Source organism: Tachypleus tridentatus, chromosome 8 (assembly GCF_004210375.1).
Source record: "Tachypleus tridentatus isolate NWPU-2018 chromosome 8, ASM421037v1, whole genome shotgun sequence".
Lineage (NCBI taxonomy): Eukaryota > Metazoa > Arthropoda > Merostomata > Xiphosura > Limulidae > Tachypleus > Tachypleus tridentatus.
In genome coordinates this window covers 103,971,626-103,997,126 of record NC_134832.1, presented here as the reverse complement: position 1 = coordinate 103,997,126, position 25,501 = coordinate 103,971,626, and the positions used below count along the sequence as shown (strand labels likewise).

Sequence of the window (25,501 nt, the reverse complement as noted above, 5' to 3'; positions counted from 1 at the left end):
TTTCACTCCGAGTTCTCATTATTAATGAGAAGTTATTTAACACTGTGAAATGTCGATACGTGGTTTTGACTTGTTTGGCCTTTCATAAAGACAATGTATACCATGACATAAAATAGTTCTGAATGCTTTGTATAATGTTAGAACTGATTTAACTGAGTAACGTGCAATAGTCTTAACAGCAACAATGTGTAACGTAAATTGGAACGTTTCCGAATTCTTTGTTGTTGTTGTTTTTTATAGTTAAGCACATAGCTGTACAATGGGCTATCTGTGCTGTGCCCACTATAGATATCGAAACTCGGTTTCTAATCTTGTAAATTCACAGACTTACCGTTGTAAAGAGGGCGGAGAAGCGGCTTTGAGGTATATGTACAATGTTGAAATTGGTTTAACTTCGATTATATGTAGTTAACAACGATAATGTGTAACTGAGTTGGGACGTCTTTGAATTTTATATGCAGGGTTAGATTTGATTTAACAGAGTAACTTACGGTAGACTTCGACTGTTTGTACTGAATAACGGTCATGCGTAACATGTGTTGGAACGTGTTATAGCTATTTGCGTAGTTACAATCGATTTGACAATGTAGCTTGTGGATATCTTCGATTGTTTGTACTTAACGATAGTGCGTAACATCATGTCGGAACGTATTTGAGTTATTTGCATAAACTTAGATTTAATCTAACAAAGTTACTCGAGGGAATCTTGGATTGTTTATACTTAACAATTATCTGGGGATGCTTCAGTATTATTATATTATTTAAACGTAACACCGTAGCTTGTTGATAAGTTTGTTGCAACTTATTGTTGTACTGTCAGTATGAAGGGGAACAATTGTCTGGAGGAAACTTGTCCTACAACCACTGCACACGTATGTTATGATAGCTGTACTTTAGTTTGTATCGAGTTGCGTTACGATATAACACATGTCCTAACATCAATATCAGCCAACTAAGCTCTGAAGTTAACAATATAAATTTATAGTGAAGCAGGACTGTTTTAACCAAAAACTTATTGACCACAAACCTGCAGATTCCATGTCAAAACTCATGAATTGTTATTACTCAAACATGCAAATTATCAATAATCTTAGAATGTTTGACCTTAAGAACATAGACTAATAGTATTAAATATTAACATTGGGTCTTGTCGATTGTCATGCGTGCTTAAGAGTTTAACGGTATTAGCTGTCGATAATTTATAAGAGCTTAACTAACGACGAATTTTTTGCAGTAGGTTTACACCATTGCGTAATTTAACACTATTATGTAGCTTTGGAGTGTTATAATGTATCATTGTTATCTGCTGGTAGTCTTGGAGTATGTTAACTTATAAATATGTCTGTCAGCAGTTATGGAGTATTTTAATGTGACAGTGTTATCTGTCGGTAGCCTTGGAGCATCTGAACTTATTAGTATTTTGTGGGTAAACCTGGTTTGAATCTTTGTATATAAGAACGTACAGTGTAGCATTTCAATATATAATAGCGCACTAGAATATAGCTTGTTAATATATATTCTTACAGTGTTTAAATACTATAGTATATCAGGTCATTAATCTAGCATTGTTAAAATTTCCCACAATAATCTGTTAATAGTTCTGGCTCGTGGATTTTTATATGTTTGAGATACAAGAAACCACTATGAAAATAAAAACTGTTTAAGGATTTTATATATTGTCGTGTGTTTATGTCTGTGGAGAGGGGGCGGTTGGCGACAGTTGCTTAATTTCCAGATCTCTTTGTTGTGAACTGTTGGATAGACCGTTTATCAAAGATTATTGGTCTGTTGATTTTGAGGAATTGCAATACTTTATCATTTGTTGAGTTTGGCTGTCATTACTGTTGTATTATTTACTGCATTTGAACCAAATCGGATACCGAAAAAACATGTTGCAGTCGGTACAGTCTGCGAGTTCCGTGCACTTTGGAATTTCCCCTGACAACTTTTTTTTTCGCTTTTCTGTTGTAGCGTGTGACGAGCTGTTTCGCTTTTTTTTGCTATTTTTTCGTTCTTGTCGAAGTGGTTTTCTATCATTATAGAGTGTTATGCCTAATTTCTCAACTCGTTACTATGGCAATCGTGGTAGCTCACGCATAGATTTTTTTTTGTTTTCGTAAAATGAGACAAAGAAACGTGTAGCTCTGACAGGGAATGAGACTTTTCCAAAAATTCCAACTCCATTGCCTTAGGAAGAATTTGTTAAAAGAGGTCAGGCCATTTTCACATTATCATTTCTAGGAGTTGGTCTGGGGGCATGCCCCCCAGAAACTTTTTTAAAAATTTAATGCTATGAGAATGAATCTGAAACTATTTTAACTACAAATACTGCAAAGATACAACGCAATGTACTAAATTAAAATAAACAAATTTCAATACATAAGTTGGAGCTATAAATGTCGTGAAAAAGTGGTCTGGCCATGGCCTTATCGCTATCTACAGCTCCGAACTCACAATTATAATGGACAAGAAGCAGGATCAGGTTCTAAAATGTGGAATCTAAAGAGTGAGAGTTTACATTTACATGTGATATCTTTAAAGTATGGAACCGTATTTTGCATCAGTATGACGTAGAATTTAAAAAGAGTTTTAGTACAATGCGAAAACATCACACTTTGAGTGTAGAAAGCTAAGGAAAATAAAGTGGACTAGCAACCATCTTAAGATACACGATATGGTGAATAAGGGTTGAGTTTCAAATATTTATTTTATATGCTGGTTTTAATGCAAAGAATGGCCACTCTGAATTTCTTCATAATGTTTCACTGTTTTTTCATCACCGTAAACTTTCCTCTATCCTAATTCTCGATTGTGTTCTCCGTGATGATGACCGAAAAAAGTCGAAACGTTGTTCGCTCCTCTACTAGTGCTTTCTCTGTCCATACCAGCCGTTTTTAAACATATAATCGTTTATGTTTTATATTAATGAAGATCGCCAGCAGAGACGATATTGTTGTACAGTAAACATTTCAGACGCATACCTTTAAAATAATGTGAAGACGCTTGAATATTTCATAGTTAAAAAAAAAAGAGACATTATGGGTTTCGATAACTATCAAATAATATAAACACATTGTTCTGTCTTTCCTTATATTCTTACAAGACTTACCACATGTTGACTGTGTTTTGCATTTTTATTTAATTTTTAATCAAATAAACTACACCTTTTTTGTATCTTTTTTCACAAAATCAGCTCAGTCAATAGTACCAATGATTTACTGGGAATTTTGCTGTATTGTTTCGTCTGTTGTAGACTGTAAAAGATCGTCTTGTGATGGGCCCGGCATGGCTAAGTATGTTAAGGCGTTCGACTCGTAATCCGAGGGTCGCGGGTTCGAATCCCGATCGCACCAAACATGCTCGCCCTCTCAGCCGTGGGGGCGTTATAATGTGACGGTCAATCCCACTATTCATTGGTAGAAGAGTAGCCCAAGAGTTGGCGGTGGGTGGTGATGACGAGCTGTCTTCCCTCTAGTCTTACACTGCTGAATTAGGGACGGCTAGCACAGATAGCCCTCGAGTAGCTTTGCACGAAATTCAAAAAACAAACAAACAAGTCTTGTGATATTACAACCCCGGGTGGAGGGTTTGTACATTATATAGTATTCTTGATAAGCAGAATTATTGTACACTAAACTGGAAGAAAATATAGTTCAGTTTATTACTCATTATGTTACAGGTAGTTGTTGATGTTTATATGTGTGATTATATTTTATGTAGGAAAGTAACTGAATAAGTCATTTTCATATGGCATACATTAACATCTTTTAGTATTTCAGTGTAAGTCTTTTATCTGTTATTTCACCCTGACTCGCTGGCTTGTATATTGAGCTCTTATCCAAGACTTGGATAAACCAAGTGACGAAAAAATACTCCCACTATTATTCTCGATTGTTTGTTTCCGAATTTTCACTTAAAACTACACAAAAGGCTACCTGCACCTAGATGTACATGATTTTGAACATACTGAGTATAATAAAGGATTCCAGTGAAGAGCGCCACCGATAATATTTGGACTACACTTGTCCGACTATCAGTTATAGTGCAGGCACAGTTTTGTGTTGCAACGGGAAGCGAATAAGAAATCCTCAGATTTGCACTCTGAACAAAGTAATTAGTACAAACATCAGCCGTCCCTAATTTAGCAGTGAAAGACTAAAAGGAAGGTAGTTAGTTATCACCACTCACCACCATCTTTTGGGTTACTCATTTTACCAACGAATGGGGAAAGGGTGAGCGTATTTGGTGTAGGGGGGATCCGAACCCGCGTCCGTAAGATTGGGAGTCCAGCGCCCTAACCCCCTGGCCATGTCAGGTCCGAGAAAATTCGAACAATACCTATAATGTTTACCTTTTACATACTGATGTTCAGACAGTACTTGTCTAATTCTAGCTTAGACACGCATGCTAATCTATACAACATTGATCTCCCCCTAACGATGTTGATTAGTTAGTATAATAAAGAGCATGAATAAAATGCTTGTAGAGTTTTAACGATGTCGTATCTCGTAGTCTCAGCTCTACTTCGAACCTTTAATATGTATTATTCTGGTTCTAAAAATTGTTTTTATCGTGTGTTGGTTCGACATTAATAAACGAATTAGCTTAATCAACATGTACGTCATTTTATGCAACACAAGTTCGGAGATCTGTAAGGTTCAAGCATAACCCAACGTAATTTAGAACTGTTGAATAGAGGAAGACAACCAGCCAGCAATACTCGCCCTCTACACAAATGACTACGATTAACAGTGAGTTATAACTGTATAATGCTCAGACGGTTTAAGATGACAGTGCCTGTCAACCTCTCGAACCTTAGACCTTATGATATGTAGCTTGGCACACTAATAAGCACTAGGTCACGACCGCCTCAAAGATGATAGAAAGTGATAATGCGTGATTTTGTGTGCAATATTAATACATCTTTTAAGAACTCATTATTCTGCTGTCCCCTATGGACATGATTTGCTGAAGGAAGCCGTATAAGACATGCCACTAGGTTAAAATGTAAATAATAATAATAATAATACGCAAGGTATAAAACTTTCACAAAAATAATGTTATACATTACACTCTTGTTTTATGATATTTCGAGGTTTGAGTAGTCAATGATATCCTGTATTTATCTTCATGCAATTACAGGTGTTCTTTCAGACACCTTTGTTAAAATGGCTGACCTGAACCGAGACCAGAACTTAGGGTTTTTGTCGTTCAACCAATAAAATAAAACATACACTTATTTCCTTCGCAAATTTGAACAATATTACACAAGGGCTTTCTGCATTAACAGTTCCTAATTTTTGAAGTCATAAACTAGAGGGAAGGAAGCTAGTCAAAAGCACTTTCCGTCATTTCTAAAGCTGTTCTAATCGAATAATTGGATATGACAGTCACTCTTATAATGCACCTATAGCCCGAAATTTCGGAGAGCATTTTTTTGTGAACCACAACTACTAGCCACGACCAGCCCATCAAAGGAAGTAGACTGACCACTCATTGAATGCGCAGATGTTATCAGCACATTAGCTGACAAAACTATAAATAAGCAGTTACAGTTTTCAGCAAGCTTCAGTATAAAGCCCATCATTCAAGAACGGCTCCATAATTATAGGTCAGCGAAAGTAATCACATTGTTACAAAAAACCTGAAAGGACGGTATTGTTTCATGATGTGAGGTGAGGAGGGGATAGTGTATTTAAAGAGCTGTTTGTAAGCAGTTGTTTTGAGCGAAGTAGGTTTCTCGGAGTTGATGGAAAATAGTAATTTATGTGTGTGTGTTAAAATAAAGTGATTCTTCAACATTTGATTCCCGTGGATAACACAGGTAGATTATTAGACATATGGATTTAATTAATTATTTTTTTGTCTGCTAACGGAAAAGATTAAGTTTGTGTTTCCAGGAAAAATGGCATTATGAGCTGCCTATAAAAAAGTATAGTTGCAAAGCTATCAAAAATACAGAGCTATAACATATGGATTCAAATAAAGCTAAGTTTGATATTTGAATACTATATACAACATAATTTTAACTTGATGGCTCACAGTCCAATCACTGCCATAAACGATGTTTGAAATACTTGAAGTAATTACGTATTCAAAGAAGGAGGGCCGAAGGGCGGTACCTTAAGTGGCCAAGGCACCTTCTGATTCGGGAGCTCTAGTGAGCCGAGGAGTTCAAGGTACTTGTAAAGTTGGGGTTCTGCTTAAGAGAGTACTAGTTAGGAGGTTAATGGCTGGCTACTTTTATATTTTGATGTATGAAATCATGTAAAATTCATTCTAAAAGCGTAATTTGTGAAGCAGAGGTTGCAAAATATCATTAATTTATTACTGCAGTAATAGGTATCAAATATGAATATTAACAACATGTATACATAATCAAAATAAGGTAAATATGCAAATTTGTTTGTTTAGAAATTTCACACAAAGCTACTCGAGGGCTATCTGTGCTAGCCGTCCCTAATTTAGCAGTGTAAGACTAGAAAGGCAGTAGTCATCACCACCACCGCCAACTCTTGGGCTACTCTTTACCAACGAATAGTGGGATTAACCGTCACATTATACACCCCCACGGCTGGGAGGGCGAGCATGTTTAGCGCGACGCGGGCGCGAACCCGCGACCCTCGGATTACGAGTCGCACGCCTTACGCGCTAGGCCATAAATATGCAAAAGCAGTTTAAATTAAAATCATAACTAAATCACGATAATTCAGCCGTTTGTGGCGTAAAGAAAACGGAATTAATATAGAAACAAATTAACAAACAATTGGCAGATACGTATGTTAAATAATAATATTTACAAACGTAACTGAGAGAGTTACTATTATATATTATTAACTCTACCGTACAGAGAAATTAGAACATTAGAATTATGTATTGAGACGTAAATAATGTAGGAGTATGTGTAAACTGAAATAGTAAGAAGGCAGTAACTAAATTAATAAGAACCTCTGAGTGGAAGTATACCGAATAATATGTTAACATAAATAAAGTAATATTGTATATAGAATTAACTACATCAAAATAATATATAAATATATATAAGCAATACAGGATGATATAGATACGATAAAGTACAATAAAATATAGGCATAACAAAATAAGCAAGTTTGCGTGGAGACCTAAGGAAAGCCCGGCATGGTCAGGTGGGTTAAGGCGTTCGACTCGTAATCTGAGGGTCATTGGTTCGAATCCCGGTCGCACCAAACATGCTCGCCCTTTCAGCCGTGGAGGCGTTATAATGTGACGGTCAATCCCACTATTCGTTGGTAAAAGAGTAACCCAAGAGTTGGCGGTGGGTGGTGATGACTAGCTGCCTTCCCTCTATTCTTACACTGCTAAATTAGGGATGGCTAGCGCAGATAGCCCTCGAGCAGCTTTGTGTTAAATTAAAAAACAAAGACATAAGTAAAATAAAACATTACATATGTATACCTAAATACACCATGATAGTGCAGAAAAAAAAACAGTGTAGCAAAGCAAATATATTCCAAAGCCAAGGTAGTATATAACTACTAGGAACATGGGACTGTTTGTTTAACAAATAATATCCTATATCGCTGGTTTGTTGATTGTATTTATTCTAGTTTGCTGCTGGTGAGTGGTTTATTGATAAAGGAAAGAAGAAGATGTTATCTGATCCGTAAGGATGTGATAGTTTAAACTTAGTATTATCACACTGAGTCCAACACATATACCACTTGTCTCTTTTTGTATATAGGTTAATCTACAAGGTCAAGAGTTTGTAGTAGTCGTTCGTGATTGACTGTACACTTTAAATCATCAGTGGTTTAGATATGTTTGATAATTTACGTTTAATACTTGTGGAAGTGTTTAAGTGATTGTTTAACCAACTTTTGCCCTTATAAACAGTACAGTGTATACAATAATGAGTTTGTGATTAAAATATGTTTGATACGTTTAGTATTTGTCAGTGTGTTCAAGCGCCCTGTTTAACCAACTTTTGCACTTGTAAACAATACAGTGTATTCAGTAATGAGTTTGTATACTTATTTAAACTTATTTCGCTGTACGTATTCAGACTGAAAAAGATAGACAGATTGGTGGATAAAGAGAAAGACACACAAACAGATAAAGAAATGACGTATTTGACGAGGTGAAACTGCATAACCGTGTGACTTATTTTATTTAGAAAATAATAAAGCGCGTCTCATTATCAAACTCACCAGAATATTATTTACTTGTTTTAATTTCATTCTTTCTCGTTGTAACTTGATAGGTCAGCTATCTGTGACTCTCTTGCCTTTTTCTTTCACCAGTTTTCCCGTGTGTTTCTTATGATAATAGCTAGAGAACCACACATAAAATTGAAAGCCAAGAACGGGCTGAGCCCTGCTAATGAAGTTATAAAGCCGTGATTGAAAGCGACAAGGGTATGAACTTACAAAACCTTGATGTATTGTATATATATACACACTGCTACTCTCAGCCAGTCACCATGGCTGAATGTAAGTGACAGACTTGGCCTCAAAATGACGTGTTCTCGCGCATAGTTTTCTCACCTTATGACAATTGAATATAAATTGTTTTGATAGAGCGAGCAGGATGTGAGGGAGTGTGCCACATGTCTGCTTATTGACAGAGTATCTGCCTGTTGACACATTGATTCTTCAAGATGTGATTGCTCTTTTTATGTCTCTCACAGCATGCAGTTTATCAGCTCCCCTTCCAACAGCTTGAATTAATAACTCAGGACCAAAGGATAGCCGTATTCGTCATCGTTATTGACCTATTGTATATATTCGATCCTTTTCTTTAGCGACTGTGTAATAAAGGTAAATAACGAAACGAATGTAAATATATGTATAATTTTAAATATGGACTAGAAATAACCACAGAGTAACAGGATACAAACTTTAGGAAGAAACTGTAATTACAATGACATGTTTTGATAGTATCATACGTGGTAGGAATATCAGCTAACAAATGCAGTTCGCAGGCTGCACGTACGAATTGAGAATAGCAGTTAATATAAGTTGTGTGGTTATTTGGGTGTGCAAGCACATAATGTCTAACATTCAAACAGCCGCTTAGAGTCTAGCCAGTTGTGGCTTGGTTGTAACTTTTAATGCAACGGAAAAGAGGTAATAATGGCTAAACACGAAAGACAGCTAGTGTATTCACTAAACGTTGTCCTATGAACAACTGTGCTTATTGGTCCCAGTTAAAACTGAATATATCAAACTGAATTAGCTATGAACGTCCTTTAAGATGAAGTCTCGAGGCAGTTAGGCCTGGAAAATGCACTAATTTCCCGCCGCTGAAGAACAGTACGTGTGATTTGAGAGCGTACCTTGTGACATTAACAAGCAACAACACACCCTACTTACTTGCTGAACCTAATCAAGTTATATTGCTCTGGCATTTGTTCTTACCTAATAACTACATTAGAAAACCGTATTTTCAATGTACGGTTATTAGCCGTTATGATGGAAGCGAAACTGGTGTATATCCAGTTCTATATGTTCTTAAAAAGTAGTGGGCAGGTGGTTGGGGTGCTCAACTCGCAATCTGAAGGTCGTGGGTTTGAATCCCCGTCACACCAACCATGCTCGCCCCTTTCAGCTGTTGGGGCGTTATAATGTAACGACCAATCCCACTATTCGTTGGTAAAAGTAGCCCAAGTGTTGGTGATGGGTAGTGATGAATAACTGCCTTCCTCCTAGTTTAACACTACTAAATTACGGACGGCAAGCACAGATAGTCCTCGTGTATCTTTGCGCGAAATTAACAAGAAACAAAAACAAATCCTAAAAAAGTGAGTCGGGAATATAGAAATGTGAAAGAGTGCCCGATTTTTGTTCGTTATTAATGCACCCTCGATTGACCCGAAATAATTGTCACAGCGATCATCTCACATTTCAGACATGTATATTATCAAAACGTCATTTCCGACCGGCTAATCCGGCAATTATAGGGTGGATTTAGCTCTGTCAGTGTAGAAATAGTTGTACTTTGATAGAGCAATTATAGGATGAATTGTACTCTGATAGGGTCAATGTAGGATGAATTGAACTCTGATCTGGTCAGTAAAGGATGGATTGCACTTTGTTCTGGTCAGTATAGGTTTGACTGTAATCTGAAGGTAAATTAAGATTATTTGTATTCGTACCATGAGTATTATTTCAAGGTTGTAAGCATTGTCCGACCAGGATTCGAATCCTTGCTGGACATATACAGAAAGTGATTACAATTTATAGACCAGTACATACTGAGTAACCTACCTTGGCTAGCGTTAGTTGTTAGTCATGAATTGACATATAAAAATGGAAGCAACATTTATATATTTTTATTAATATAAATAATCAGCAATTTATGCATGTCTTTTTCCAATGTAGATAAATCTCTACAAGTATGTTTATTATTACTACTGCTATTACTCACCTTATTGTATATCTAAGCCTACACCTGAACTGACATTAGTAGCAGTAAAACAAAACAGCGTCCTTTACAAATATTCTTAGAAGATGTTAATATAAGTATTATAATGCTTTATGTTTAGTATGACAGCTACAGCGAAGAATCGGTTTTTCGTTAGTGTTTAAACCTAGATTTATACTTAGGTCTAAATACGTCAGAACGTTGTCGTATGTGGCTTCGATCATATATATATTTGCGGTTGCCATTGTTTGGATTCAAATTTGTATCTACCCAAGTCTAGGCAAGCCCACTAAGCTCTAGGTTACAACCATCACATGCCAGTGTTTATGGATACAGGAAAGCCCCAAGAAAAGTAAGTAAGGGAAAAGGGTGACAATAGATACTGTAACAGCAGTGCTTGTCAAACTAGTGGTGATTATAGCAGATAGCTAGTTGGCTGTGACAATGCCGGACGTTTGACGAGAACTTTTAGAAAAGGTGTCAAGAAAGTAAGGAATAAATGAACATACAATTTCGTTGAGGGGTGAACCATTTTCTGGCACCTAAAGCTTTAAACAACTGTGGCCAGGTGGCACTTAAAACGTTAATTACGAGCCCTGTTTATGAAATGTGATAAGATCTGCGTGCAACTAGCGTGAGTGCGTGATGTTATTGCAATACATTTTGAGTACGTCTATACGTATATTATATATATGCCGTAATAATGTTAACTTGAATAATGTTTAACCGCATATAATAATAAAATAAAGATGCCTCAGGTTGGTTTTTTGACTGAAAACATATACTACGTTTATAGTAATCAAAATAATCAACTAGTAACTTGTATTCATTTTGTGTTTTTAAATCTTTTTACGATATTTCAAATGTTTCGCTACAAATGTGACACTGTATACGTAGATACGCTTTTAATCATATTATTAAAGCACTTCTAAGCTATATCTATATATTTTTCGTGTTTACACTTTTCAAAACATATGGTTTATTATTAAAAACCACAACTCAGTGTCGTCATACCTAGTCAGATCTAAACTATCTTGAAATTTATATTTTACAATAACGTTATTCCTAACAATTCAAATTGTTGTAGTAACACTAACTGAAAACAGTAAACTGTTATTTGAATATATATATACAGAGATGCCAACTATTTCAAATGACTAGCGTAATGATTGTAGACAGAGCCCTTTATCCTTTGCGGCTACTAGGCCTGACCAATGTCTCTAAGCTGTTTATTATTATATTATTATTATAACTATTATTATTTATTACTGCTATAGATTGCTCATTTATGACTGTGTTTTGTGTATTTAATAAAAAAATTTAAAAAGATTCTTTTGAAATTCTTTTTCATATTCTGAATTCTTACTCATAAATGTCGTTACCTGCATCGTTTTTGTCTTCGCCTTAGCCTTTTGTTGATGAGATGCCGATTTTGTATGTCTGGAACAATCCTTTATTCCGTCATGCGTCACAGAAAAATATTTGCGACAAATTGTACAAAACGCATGACTGTCACTGACTTTTGATGCAATGACCGGATATTTTGCACTATACTCTTTCCTAAATTTTTGATTCACAGTTTTAGTCCTTTTAGATTTGCCAGAAGCATGATAATTTGGTGAACGAGGCCTCTTTTTTTCCACCTTGTGAACGATCGCATTGGTGTTTCTATGCCGCTTAGAAAACGAGAAATACCTATCTACGCGAGCGCTGATTGGCTGACAAGCACTGATGGCGTAATTATGGATTCCCCCACGTACCCAGTATGGAGAAGCACAGCACTTAAACTATTGGTTGACATCGGAGATACAAATATATTTTATTATTTCAAGCACAAACATGATTATCGCAAGTAGCCATTTGGACTATGTCTTTTATTTATTATCAAAATTTATTTGTATCTCACTAGAAATTTTCCTTTCACCCCTTTCAAGCCCCGGGGGAACAATTTATCACTTTATTGTATAGGCCTATATAATATATAATAATTTGGGAGTTGCAACAAGTCGTAATATTTGTCTGTATGAGCGTATAGTCGTAATGCATACACCAAAATCGTAATGATTACGCTCAAGTCGTAATGGTTGGCATCTCTGAACATATATGTTTCCTTTGTTGTGGTTTATGAAGAAAATATGAGCCGAACTCTTAAATTCACTGGTAATTTATGTACAGCGTCAATATGTATATATTATAAAAAACAAAAACAAAAGTTTTTAGAAACTATCTGTGTTCATGTCGAGAAACATTTTGCATGTATTATGTATAATCACAAGTGATATCAAAAATATGTATTATCATGCAATATATACACTACTGGCCCAAATCTTAAGGCCAATGAACATAAAGAAAAATATCCATTTTGCGTTGTTAGACTCAACCACTTATTTGAGTAGAGATTCGAAAGATGTAAATAAGAAAAGGAAAATAAAAATAAAAACATTTTTAGCATTTGACAGGGAAAAATGTGAACACTATGAAATTATCGTAAATACTAGCTGGTGAAAAGTTTAAGTCCATACTAAAACGAAGCGTTAATCGGTAAACACGTAACGAAATTTAGTCATTTGTTTTCAAGCATTAGCCTTGTCAGCATCTTCCACTGACATCTCCTGTGTTACATTGGGTAAAAAAATGGCAAAGGCTAAAAAGTTAACAGAGTTTGAACTTGGCAGAATTGTCGAGCTGCAAAAGCAAGGTCTTTCTCAACGTGCCATCACTGGTGAGATTAAACGTAGTAATTTGCTATTGCAAGTTTCTTAAAAGACCCTGAGGGATACGGAACGGGAATTTCAAGTGGTCGGCCCAAGAAAATTTCGCCGGCGTTGAGCAGGAGGATTCGACGGGTTATCCGGCAAGACACCAGCCGATCGTCTAACTAGATTAAAGCCCTTACGGACGCAGAATGCAGCTCAAGAACAATAAGATGGCATTAACGAGAGAAATGCTTTAAAATCCGTAAACGTCTTCAAAGGTCACACCTCCTTCCACACCACGAAACAGCTCGGTTAAACTTTGCTGAGAAGCACCAAACATGGGATGTAGAAAAGTGGACGAAAGTTTTGTTCTCTGATGGGAAAAAATTTAACCTGGATGGTCCAGATGGCTTCCAACGTTACTGGCACGATAAGGATATCCCACCGGAGACATTTTCTACACGACACAGTGGAGGAGGTTCCATCATGATCTGGGGTACTTTCTCTTTCCATGCAACAATGGAGCTTCAGGTTATACAGGGGCGTCAAAAGCAGCTGGCTACATTGCCATGTAGCATTAAAAAACATCACAGTTAAGAAGTTAATGTCTTAAAACTACATAGGTGTTCAGGATTGGTTTGTTTTGTTTTTTGAATTTCGCTCAAACTTACACGAGGGCTATCTGCGTTAGCCATCCCTAATTTAGCAGTGTAAGACCAGAGGTAAGGCAGCTAGTTATCACCACCCACCGCCAACTTTTAGGCTACTCTTTTACCAACGAATAGTGGGATTGACCGTCACGTTATAACGCCTCCACGACTGAAATTGCAAGTATGTTTGGTGCGACGGGGATTCGAACCCGCAACCCTCACATTACGAGTCGAACGCCTTAATCCACCTGGCTGTGCGGGCCTAAATGAATATCCCGGATGAAGCTCGAACTCATGGCCTTGAGATTATGAGACTGACGCGCTGCCTACTGCACTATCGAGGCTGGTGGCCACGAATTCCAAATTTCCCGTCGAGAATCATGGGTTTTATTTAGGATTGTTTGGACGAGTTATAAAATATTTCAAAATCATACTGTCTACTTCGATCACTTTTCTTACAAATTAAGATTGTTCATATTTCTTTTTTCTACAATACGAAATCAAAGATTTAAATAAATAATGTGTAATTGCGCAGAATATTGTGAAGATCAGTTATCATTGTCCACAACAGATGATGCTCGCAGTAGTTTCGTTTAGAGAAGACTTAATGTGATAATGGAAAGCAACGGAAACCACAATGAACATCTGTGACAGTTTTTGATTCGCGTCGTAAAGTATACAAAACCGTTTTGAAAACAACTTGTGATTCTCAAAGTGCCTTTGGTAAAAATTATTTTTCTTTGAAGTTAGGACAAGTGGTCTGAAAGAAACAATCATTTTAAGAATTTTTTTTAGAATAATATCTTGTAGTAAACGTGGCAGCTAACAGAAAACACAGCCCCTGTCTTTTTCATAAAATATTCACTAAACCAACTTTGCCGATCTCATGACTGCCTGAGTCATATCAAACAGGGAATACACTGTACAAATTAGTAGCCAAGCCATTAACAAAAGGATACATTATATGAATTATTGATGAAACCAACGTTATATTTCAGAAAACGTCGAGAAAAAATATGAAAACTTATGGATAAGGCTTACAGCGTTGTCGGCAGGATTACTACAGAGTCCGAAAACTATCTTTAAAATTTTGAGGCTAAAATAACCTTAAAGTTGAGTAAGTGTTTAGACTATCCTTAATCAGAGGGCCTCCTGTGTATGTCATCACTTACTCAAAAAACTGCGTGATTATTTTCTGGATCGTACAAGCTTTCTTTATAGTATATTCATCTATTTTGGAAACAGTGAATAGCTTGATTACAAATCCAGCGATTCGCCTGTACAGTGTATTGATTTATACTTAGAGACCTGTGGCTAGACTCCAGATCTTGCGAGTCTTCTGTACAGTATATTAATTTATACTTTGGAGACCTATAACTAGGCCTTAAAGCCTTCGAGTCTCATGTAGAGTATATTAATTTGTAGTTAGATATCCGTGGATAAACTCCAGATCTTTCAAATCTCCTGTAGAGTATATTAATTTATATTTATAGACGCATGGCTAGACTCCAGATCTTGCGAGTCTCCTGTACAGTATATTAATTTATACGTAGAGATCTGTGGATAGATTTCAATTATTTATTTAGATAAACCTGGCCAGCCTCTTTATTCTGTAAGCGTATATAATAGGAAAATAATGAAAATACTTGATTAACTTCTCCTGTGTATTTATCCACGTTCGTCTTGTTTTTTCAGTTGTATTGTTGGACACAACAACAGAAAGTTCCCTGGACTGGACTAGATATCCCTATGGACCACAGGCTAGAACCCCAGGAGTAAGTGCTTGTTTTTAATATTGCTTAATTGTTTTTACATATTGGAAATATCATAATGTTACTCATGCATGAGTTTGTTATAAGATACGAATTATAATTAACTTTTATCTCATATTAAGTTTTCTTTTTTTAGTTTAGCTAGAACTTTCTGTTAACATTTTTTCTCAGCCCTGGCTTAAACTCTGCATATGAGTTGTTTAAATAGCAATATATACCAACCTGATAACTGAAGATTAACTTTACCCCCAAAAAAGTAGATATAATACTTTTATTATCAACTAGCACAATATATCCATATCCCGCTGCGGGATTCTAAGGTCCCATCATGATTCACAGAGGTCTCAATGTACCAGTCAAGCGTATACACTTCTATAGCTACTCCAGTCCGCCAATCCTTTAACTGATTTGTCTTTTGCCGTTTTCCGAACTTACTTCAATTCAATACTTTACAAAAGCAAATAATTTTCATTTAACTGTGTGAGTTTATTTGATTTTTTTTCCGTTTTTCCGGATTCTCCAGTATTGTCTGATTTCTATTTTTCTTCCCGTTGTTTGTTGCTGTTTTCCAAATTTAGCTCATTTCAATTTTTTTAATTCTCAGATTTGTGTTTTTCTTTCTGTATTTGTGTCTGAAGTTATTACGTGCGTCAACATTATTTAACTGTTTTGTTCGATGCAATTCTCCGAACATTATTTATTCAAGCATTTGCTTGTATTCTGAGGGTCTGTTTCACGGATTCTGGGAGGTCCTGACGCCTTTGCTTCCTTTCCTGTTACCTTTGGTCGTTAAGAAATATTTAGGCCCATACTCTATTGGATTTTGTTCATTTTTTATAAAATATGTTCATATTTCTCGATTTTGGATTGATTTTGGTACATTATACTATATTTTGTTCTTTTTAAACAAAATTTGGCAGAAGACCTCCACGTACTGTTCGTTCATTAAGTGATAGTATATGACATGTCATTTTATGTGTAACTTACATATATTTTCTTTCCTCATGAAGGATTGCTAGTCTTCTCAGATATATGTATTTAACAATATATATTCAAATGGACGTTTTATTTAATATCAGTTGTTCATATGTGTGTATTTAGGAATAGACGTTCAGACGGTTGTATTTAGTACAAGATTTACAGATGAGTGTATTTAGCAGCAGAATGCAGATGGTTGTATGAAACAGTAGATGTTCAAATGGGTGTATTATTTGACATCAGGTGGTCAGATTGATGTATTTAGCGACAGATTTACAGAAAGATGTATTAAACAACAGAATGCAGATATATGTATTTAACAAAAGATTTTAAAGTTGGTGTACTAACATTAGATGCTCAAAAGGGTGTGTTTAGCGACTGATACACAGATTGTTGTATTTAGCAACAGATTTGCATATTCGAATAGTGTATGTAGAACAAAAATTAGAGACAAAATTGTTTGTATTTGTAGGAACTTACGTTGATTAATTCCAATATTATACGAGAGAAACCTCTATTTCCCATTTAACGTTTCTTGTTAGCAGGCTAGAATATTTATTTAAGAATCACGTTATATATTTCTATGTGTATTTATATCTACGCCTTTAATTTCTTGTCATAAATATTTGCACGACCTTCAAAAAGCTTCAGACAAGTGTACACACCCCTTCTTTATAAATATTATTATTTTCATTGGAATGTCATTTGCATTACTATCAGTTTTCATTTCATTAGCTTTTATGAAAGCAAGCCATAAACATCTGTTAATCATGGAATATTGTTCGCATTTTCACTCATGTTATGTTCGCTAATAACTTACCACCTATACTAGAGTTGTATTAATCATTGGTGGCTTCCTAATTTACTTCGAAGATACTGCCTTTGTGTTGAATGATACTTACGTAAAAATGTACACAAATTGTTCATCCACAAGAGGCAAAACTTACACTAGTAAGGTAAAATGTTACTCATTTTTCCCACTTGGTATGTATACTTTGATCGCCAAATTTGGCACTTCATTTATTTTAATGCCACGCACCTTTCGATGAAACTTTCTAATTTACTGGTTTAATTTACGAAAATGTTTATGCAGAGAACGCTATCATAGTAGGGTAACAATGATACAGAAAGAACAAAAATATTTTTAAAGAAAATGGTGATAAGAAGGAAATTGAAGAAGAATAAGATAAAGATAAGAAAACAATAGTAAGGAATAGCTTAAGGAACAACTGTAAGAAAGCAGTAGGCAGTAAGAGCTGTAACAAAACAATAATTAGGAACAACTGTGAGAATACAGTAGTAAGGAAGAGCTTAAGGAACAACTGAAAAAAAAACGTTAGTAAGATAAAGCTTAAGGAACAACTGTAAGAAAGCAGTAGGCAGTAAGAGCTGTAACAAAACAATAATTAGGAATAACTGTGAAGAAACAGTAATAAGGAAGTGCTTAAGGAACAACTGAAAAAAACATTAGTAAGATAAAGCTTAAGGAACAACTGTAAGAATGCAGTAGGCAGTAAGAGCTGTAACAAAACAATAATTAGGAATAACTGTAAGGAAACAGTAATAAGGAAGTGCTCAAGGAACAATTTTAAGAGACGGGATCAGAAATAATATGAAGAAGTGTTTACATGAAGATTAATCGTAAAGAAAATTGAAAGAGAACTTCCAGAAAAACTGGATTGAATTACATTATAAAAAAATCAAAAATAAAGAAATAAATGTAAAAAAACGGTTAGAAAGAATGTAAAATAATACTTGTAGTATAAACAGTAAATAGAAACCTTTGTTAATAGACACGTAGAAAAGAATGGTCAGAAAGGACGCAACTAGTGACTTGAATGACAACTTTTCAAAAACTTGAAGACGTGATTTTAAGAAAATTGAAATAAAACAATATCTGCCTTCTACTAGTACAGCGGTAAGTCTACGGATTTACAACCCTAAAATTAGGTTTCGATTCCCCTCGGTGGGCTCAGCAGATAGCCCGATGTGTTTTTACTATAAGAAAACACACACACAAAACAATATCTACATGTGTATAAGAAGATTTTTAAAAGTACCTTAAGAAAGTATGAGGGACGACCTGATGGAACATCAAGAAAAATAAATTTGATCTCACTGTTTTGATATTTGGTTTCAGGACAGAGGTTCTTGGAAATGTTATACGGATATGTGGTTCATTGATAAATGTTATCTACGGGAAAATATTGAGAAGTGAGATTTTCACAACTAGATTACTTTAGTGGTGCTTTCTTAATATCACTTCAAATTTACAGACGTTATCACCAGTCTGTCGTTCAGCTTGCGTGCATACATTAAGAGAAAACTTGAACTCTGTTGAACTGAAGGCTCATAATAAAATAATTAGAGGTTGTTTCCTAAGAGACTGCAGGTGTAACAGTAATTATCGCTATAAGTACTCTGTCCTTGTTTAGGCGGTGCTCAAGGCACATCCCAATGATGGTGGGCGAAACTTGTTGACCAAACAGTCGACCACATAAAGCTCAAATGATAATTATTTGGCAAGAGCATAATGTAAGTGCTTTTAACAGTTTGCACGTGAATCGTGAGCACGTGAGGCTAGGTGTTTGTAGTATATATATATATATATATATATTGCTTCTCTCCAAGACCGAAAACTCAGAGTTTATTTATATTCGTTAGATATACACTTACAGTTTGCAGATTTCTCATATCAAAATCAATACTAACTGCGGGTACAGAGAAATTGTTTCTTAACGAAAATAAACCCAATATGCTCTGGACAAACTAGGGTGTATTGTTGTTCATTTTTTGTGTTAAGAAAAACAAAAGACTCCTGACAATAAGAGGCTTGGCATTACTGTTTATTGAGATGTAACGGTCTTAGCTAATTATTAATCAGGACATTTTCTGTGCGCTGTTTTTGTTCTCGTGTGCACTTTACAACTATAGAACGTTCTATGATGTCAGTTGTCACACGAATCAGTGATTAGCATAATATTTCCTACAATAGTGGCTTTAAGGTGAGCAACCACTGAAGAAACTTTTACGAGACTAGTTCATTAACTGTTAATTTGTTAACCTCTCTAGCATTATATATTCATTTCCTTGCTTAGTATATAGCGAGATTGTTTGTTTTTGAACTTCGCGCAAAGCTACAAGAGGGCTATCTGCTCTAGCTTTCCGTAATTTAGCAGTGTAAGACTAGAGGGAAGGCAGCTAGTCATCACCACCCACCGCCAACTCTTGGGCTATTCCTTTACCAACGAAAAGTGGGATTGATCGTAACATTATAAAGGCCCCACGGCTGAAAGGGCGAGTATGTTTGGTGTGACCGGCATTCGAACCCGCGATCCTCAGGCGAAGTTTGTCATTGCTACTTTACGTTTCTCTGATTTCATATTGCACTTAGTTACGTCTCAGACTATTTATTAAATGATTGAAAGTTAGATACTATCTAAATATTTAATGAAATATTACATGTGAAAAATGTGTTTAATGACACATTTGAAGCGTGTGTAATCTTCATCACGGAAAATATTTATTCAGTGTCGTACCACAGGTGAAGACGTGTGTAGTGCTTCATGTGAAATGAGCCTACTTTTACAGAAAGCATGAAAAGCACGTTTAATACCATATCATATGTAAAATATGTTTAATGTCATAATGCAGGTGAAAACACAGTAGCTCATTTCTTTACCACAGATGACAATACATGTTTAAGCGTAATAGATACATAGATTGTTTCTAAAACTGTGGTTTAACTAGACAAGCAAACCTTTCTGAACCGTTCAATTTTAACCTAACTTGTGGCTGCATTTGAGATTTGCATAGTCTGCTAAATGTTTAAACCTATCACGAGCACTAAATTGAATATCTATTAGAAAATGTACCCTTGAGCCGTTAACTAGACTGCTTGGAATAGAACGAAGTCCATATAGGGTTGGAAATGATACAGTTGTGGATGTAATTAGAGTCGTAATTAAAAATTGATTGGTGGGGAATCACGGGGGGGTCGTTATCCGGTTGTAGCTGTATTCCACGTGGGTGGGCCAATAGTTAGAACAACAAACGTGTTCCAAGACCACACCTGTAGTAACAAATAACCTGTGGAAATTAAAGGTAGATCAGATCCATAAACAAATGTTAGAGTAACAGATGCTAGACAAAAGATGCACATTTTTAAAACAGAAAGAATATTTATACCATAGGGTAGGAAAAAATAGAAACTATATTGTGGAGAAAAGATAGAATATATGATGTAGTAAAGAGTTTGTCAACGATATTATAGGAATTATACCGTATATACATACAAAAATTAAAATATTGAATTAAAATTCCATGTTATTCTACTAAATATTTACATCGAATAAGAACAGAATCCATATTTATTTACAGAAGTTGTCGGAAGAGAAAATAGTAAGTATACTTGTAAAAGGAAAAAGTCTGTTGTCGGATCGTGAGTTAGGAATTACATTATTCAGACGTAATGCTATCCTTTGCACGGACCACTCGCTCCCAAGTAATCTCTTCAGACATGTGTAGTATTATACGTTGTCAAGAGTGTAACTCAGTCACTATACCCAAAGTCCTGTTTTAATCAGACAATAAGAGTTAAGGATTTATACAACCTATAATATGTACTGTCCGACCTTCGCGATAGACACTAAGTTCGTTCATTTTATTTGATTTTGATAAAAACTGTTGTTACGAAATGTTTCTATATTATAGAACAATTAGAAAAGAAAAATCGATATTTGTCAATAATATAACTTATTTTTTGAATAGCTGTAGTCACCACTTTAAACACTATCAGTTATGAAACAAAGACGAGTCTCTGACCCACGAACTAATTCCTTTGCATGCTGTGGTACCTTCTCTTTGCTTTCACACCTGAACTAACTTCTTTTACATGATGTGGCGCCTTCTCTTTTTCTTCACACCCGAACTAACTTCTTTACATGTTGTGGTACCTTCTCTTTTTCTTCACACCCGAACTAACTTCTTTACATGTTGTGGTACCTTCTCTTTTTCTTCACACCCGAACTAACTTCTTTACATGTGGTACCTTCTCTTTTTTTTCACACCTGAACTAACTTCTTTACATGTTTTGGTACCTTCTCCTTGCTTTTACACCCGAACCAACTCGTTTACATGTTGTGGTTCTTTGTTTTTTCCCCTTTCACATGCGTTTGCCAAAGCCAATAAGTATTTGTTTATATTTATTTTGATCGTCACGTCAGACTTGTGTACCCTGTCTGATGTAGTTATTGGTATTTGCTCTTTTTTATGATGAGGTTAAGACTTAACTATAACAGCACGTAACATTTTAAGATTGTTTGTTTTTCATTTGCAGAGGATAATTTACGAACTTGTTCCGTCAGTTGTTTGTTGGTAGGACAGTGTGACGACAAATATTTTCTGTACTTTTAAACGACGATGTTGTTACACGGTCCATTCTTTGGCGCAATCCTCATTTCTGTTTAAATATTCATTCAACACGCATTAAGATTATTTGTTTTTCATTTGCAGAGGATAATTTACGAACTTGTTCCATCAGTTGTTTGTTGGTAGGACAGTGTGACGACAAATATTTTCTGTACTTTTAAACGACGATGTTGTTACACGGTCCATTCTTTGGCGCAATCCTCATTTCTGTTTAAATATTCATTCAACACGCATTTCTCTTTCCAACATTAAGTTGGATTGCTCATTAACTGACTTCGGATTTGCCCAATGTTATTCATTGCGTACTAACGAAGACGGGCATGGGGTTTTATAAGCTTCAGTGAAATCTTAGAATTCGAATATACAATCATGCGCGTCTGTACATACTTAGAATGCAAACCACGCAAATGTTTGCATATATGATAAACAAGTCTGGCGAGACTACCCTACTTACTTTTAGTCTACTAGTCCGTGGAAGAAACTTTGCCTTTCATGTGCAAATTAAATTCTGGATAAATCTATCATTCTGTTTTTTTTTTTTTGTTTGAGTTCATTTCAATGTTTAGAAAATACTAAAAAATACATTTTATGACAGTTTTTAAATTTATTGTTCTTCTGGAATATTTATCAGCAAGTTTCGTTGGGAAATGTCAAAAAATTTTAAAACAGAAATTTCAGCTAGTTTTTAAGGCTTTCACTGGAATATTGTCTCATTTGCTGTTTGATTGGACATTTTCGGTATTCTATAGTTAAGTTTTAGTTTTGGTATAAAATTTCTCTCGTGACTACAATACGATAACACCAAAAAAAATTAAAATTAGTTATCTTTTCCTTGTAACTTACAACATCTATCAAAATATATGGCACAAGCATTTGTATACCGTGAAACTGTAGCAAATGGTTATCTGTTCATTGTCATAGTTAGAGGTTTGAACAAAGTAGTAACTGACTAACTAATCGCACTTAGGTAATTGTATAGGCTGATAACCATGACAACAGATTATTACTTCTTATAATTGAAGGGGCACTCAAAATAACCTATACCTCTGCTGTGCAATTTGATCATATTCCAGACAAAAAAAAAAAAACGAAAATGTGTCAATCATTTTCAACGGACGCAGACCATTTTTGGCATAACGTAAGTCCACCGCGTTTAATTAAAATCCGATTATTTTAAACTGAGGTATAGTTTGTTTGTTTTTGAATTTCGCGCAAACCTACACAGGAGCTATCTGTGCTAGCCGTCCATAATTTGGCAGTTAAGACTAGAGGGAAGGCAACTAGTCCTGACCACCCACTGCCATCTCTTGAGCTACTCTTTTACCAACAAATAGCGGGATTGACCGTCACTTTATAATGTCCTCACGGCTGAAAGGGCAAGCATGTTTGGTATGACGTGGATTCGAACCCGCTACCCTCAGATTACGAGTTGAGAGCCCTAACAACCTGCCAATGCCGAGCTTGTGAGTTGCATAGAAAAGATAATGTTCAAAATCAGCCCCCTGCTAACAGGTACGATTTTAAAAAAAATTCATGACATTTATGTGACCCTTAATCTTAAATATAATCACTTCTAAGATGGATTATGCTTCAAATGTATAACAATTTTTGTACAAATCCTTTCAGCCATTTTTGAGAAATTTTACTGATAAATACACACTAGGGTGTTTCATAATTTTCGTCCACTTTCGGTGGCGGAGGTAAAAACCGAATCTTGTCTGAAACAAAACTGTAAACATGTGCCTCAGAACGGCTGGTGTGGGTATTAACACTTTTATTGATAAGCAGAGAACAACATTCCTAGGCCATCTTCAGGTTAACTTTTTTGTTATCTGCTTATCAATAAAGTGTTAATATCCATATCAGCCGTTCTGAGATATATTTTTATTTCAAGTGGGTTTCTCGTCATCAAGAAGAGTATACGCATTGTAACGTGTGGTTATACAAAAAGTAAAAAATATGTTCAAGCTTTTACCAAATTGTTGATATATTTATGGAATTTGTTTTATTCTCTTGAAGCGTGAGCAGTTTTAGTATGACTTGTCATACTAAACAAATTAAATCTTACGTGAAACGATGGATGGGACATAAGTTTCTTCATCAAGTGTTATTTACTGTAGATATGTGATTTTGTGATAACAAGAGAGAGAAAAGAAGTCTTACTCTCGGTGGGCCTGCATGGCCAGGTGGTTAAGGCACTCGACTCGTAATGTGAGGGTCGCGGGTTCGAATCCCCGTCACATCAAACATGCTATCCCTTTCAGCCGTGGGAACGTTATAATGTGACGGTCAATCCCACTATTCGTTGGTTAAAAAGTAGCCCAAGAATTGGCGGTATGTGGTCATGACTAACTGCCTTCATTTTAGTATTACACTGGCCCCCCGCTAGTACAGCGGTATGTCTCCGGATTTACAACGCTAAAATCAGGGGTTCGATTCCCCTCGGTGGGCTGAGCAGATAGCCCTATGTGGCTTTGCTATAAGAAAAATACAAACACACAGTATTACACTGCTGAATTATGGACGGCTAACGTAGACAGCCCTCATGTAGCTTTGCGTGAAAACCAAAATAAACAATATTCTTGGTGTCTTCCTTTGGTTTCATTGTGTTTGGTGTATGTGTTTATTAAACTGTTTGTTAGTTATCAAACTTCCGGGCTATATTTGTTTAATGGAAAATTAGCATGTGTAAGTGGATAACATAAACTCTTATTCACTGCGTTGACACAGTTTCTCTCAATCCCTATTCAAACCTTTAAAGATGTCCTCGCAGTGAGAAAGCTGTCTAAAATGTTTAACAATAACATTGGAACTGATTTCTTTATTTTTCAGTGTTTGATTTTCTACTCTAGCTTGTAACACCTTAATTTTACTTCAAATTCTAAACGTTTTCGAATGTTTCTTCTCGTGCTAGTTTCTTCCAGAGAAAAGAAAACAAAAACTGAGCTTTTTCTGTTCAGAAACTCCACCAAAACGTTACTATTATTTTCGCATAAATAACTCTTCTTCGTAAAATTCTCTTTCACGATTTATTCTACCTTCGAATGTATATCGCTTTCATAATTACATATTTGGACTAAAGTGTTTTAAAAGAGCCACGAATTAATTTTTTCTATGTGTACATTTATCTCTAAAACAACTTCCTGTTCGATTTTTAATTTATTTTTACGTCTTAACTCTGTGTGTGTTGTTAATAGTTTTATTTAGTATTGTGTGTTCGTTTTCAACAATGTACGATTGTCCAAGCTACTACTGTGGAAGTAAAATTACGTTGTGCTTGCTTGTTAAGAAGGAAGAGAATTCTCGTGTCCTCACTTGGTGGCGCTCATTACGACTTCAACAAATCATATAACTAGTTCCAACCTGTAAATCATGTGGACTGACACAAATCCGATATCCTTTACTGTATTCCTGTAAATCACGCGTTCTGATTTTTGTCGTGTGCTGCTACCGCGGAACACCTAACCTTATTTCCCGATTACGACACTTTTTTCTGCTCACCCTTCCGTCGGAAGTGGTCAGCCGGAAGAAATAAACTGGAAAAAACTGAGTGTCGGTTGAAAGTGGCTCAGAG

At 35.5% G+C, this 25,501-nt stretch overlaps 1 protein-coding gene across 4 annotated transcripts in view; it reads left to right on the top strand.

Annotated features, from left to right (window-relative positions):
• Positions 1–25,501, top strand: part of LOC143223109 (ephrin type-A receptor 4-A-like) — a 134,785-nt gene that overhangs the window by 66,726 nt on the left and 42,558 nt on the right. For all 4 annotated transcript variants that reach the window (XM_076450584.1, XM_076450583.1, XM_076450582.1 and 1 more), the window contains exon 2: positions 15,443–15,522. In XM_076450584.1, the coding sequence (XP_076306699.1) occupies positions 15,443–15,522 (80 nt within the window). The remainder of the gene's footprint in view (positions 1–15,442; positions 15,523–25,501) is intronic.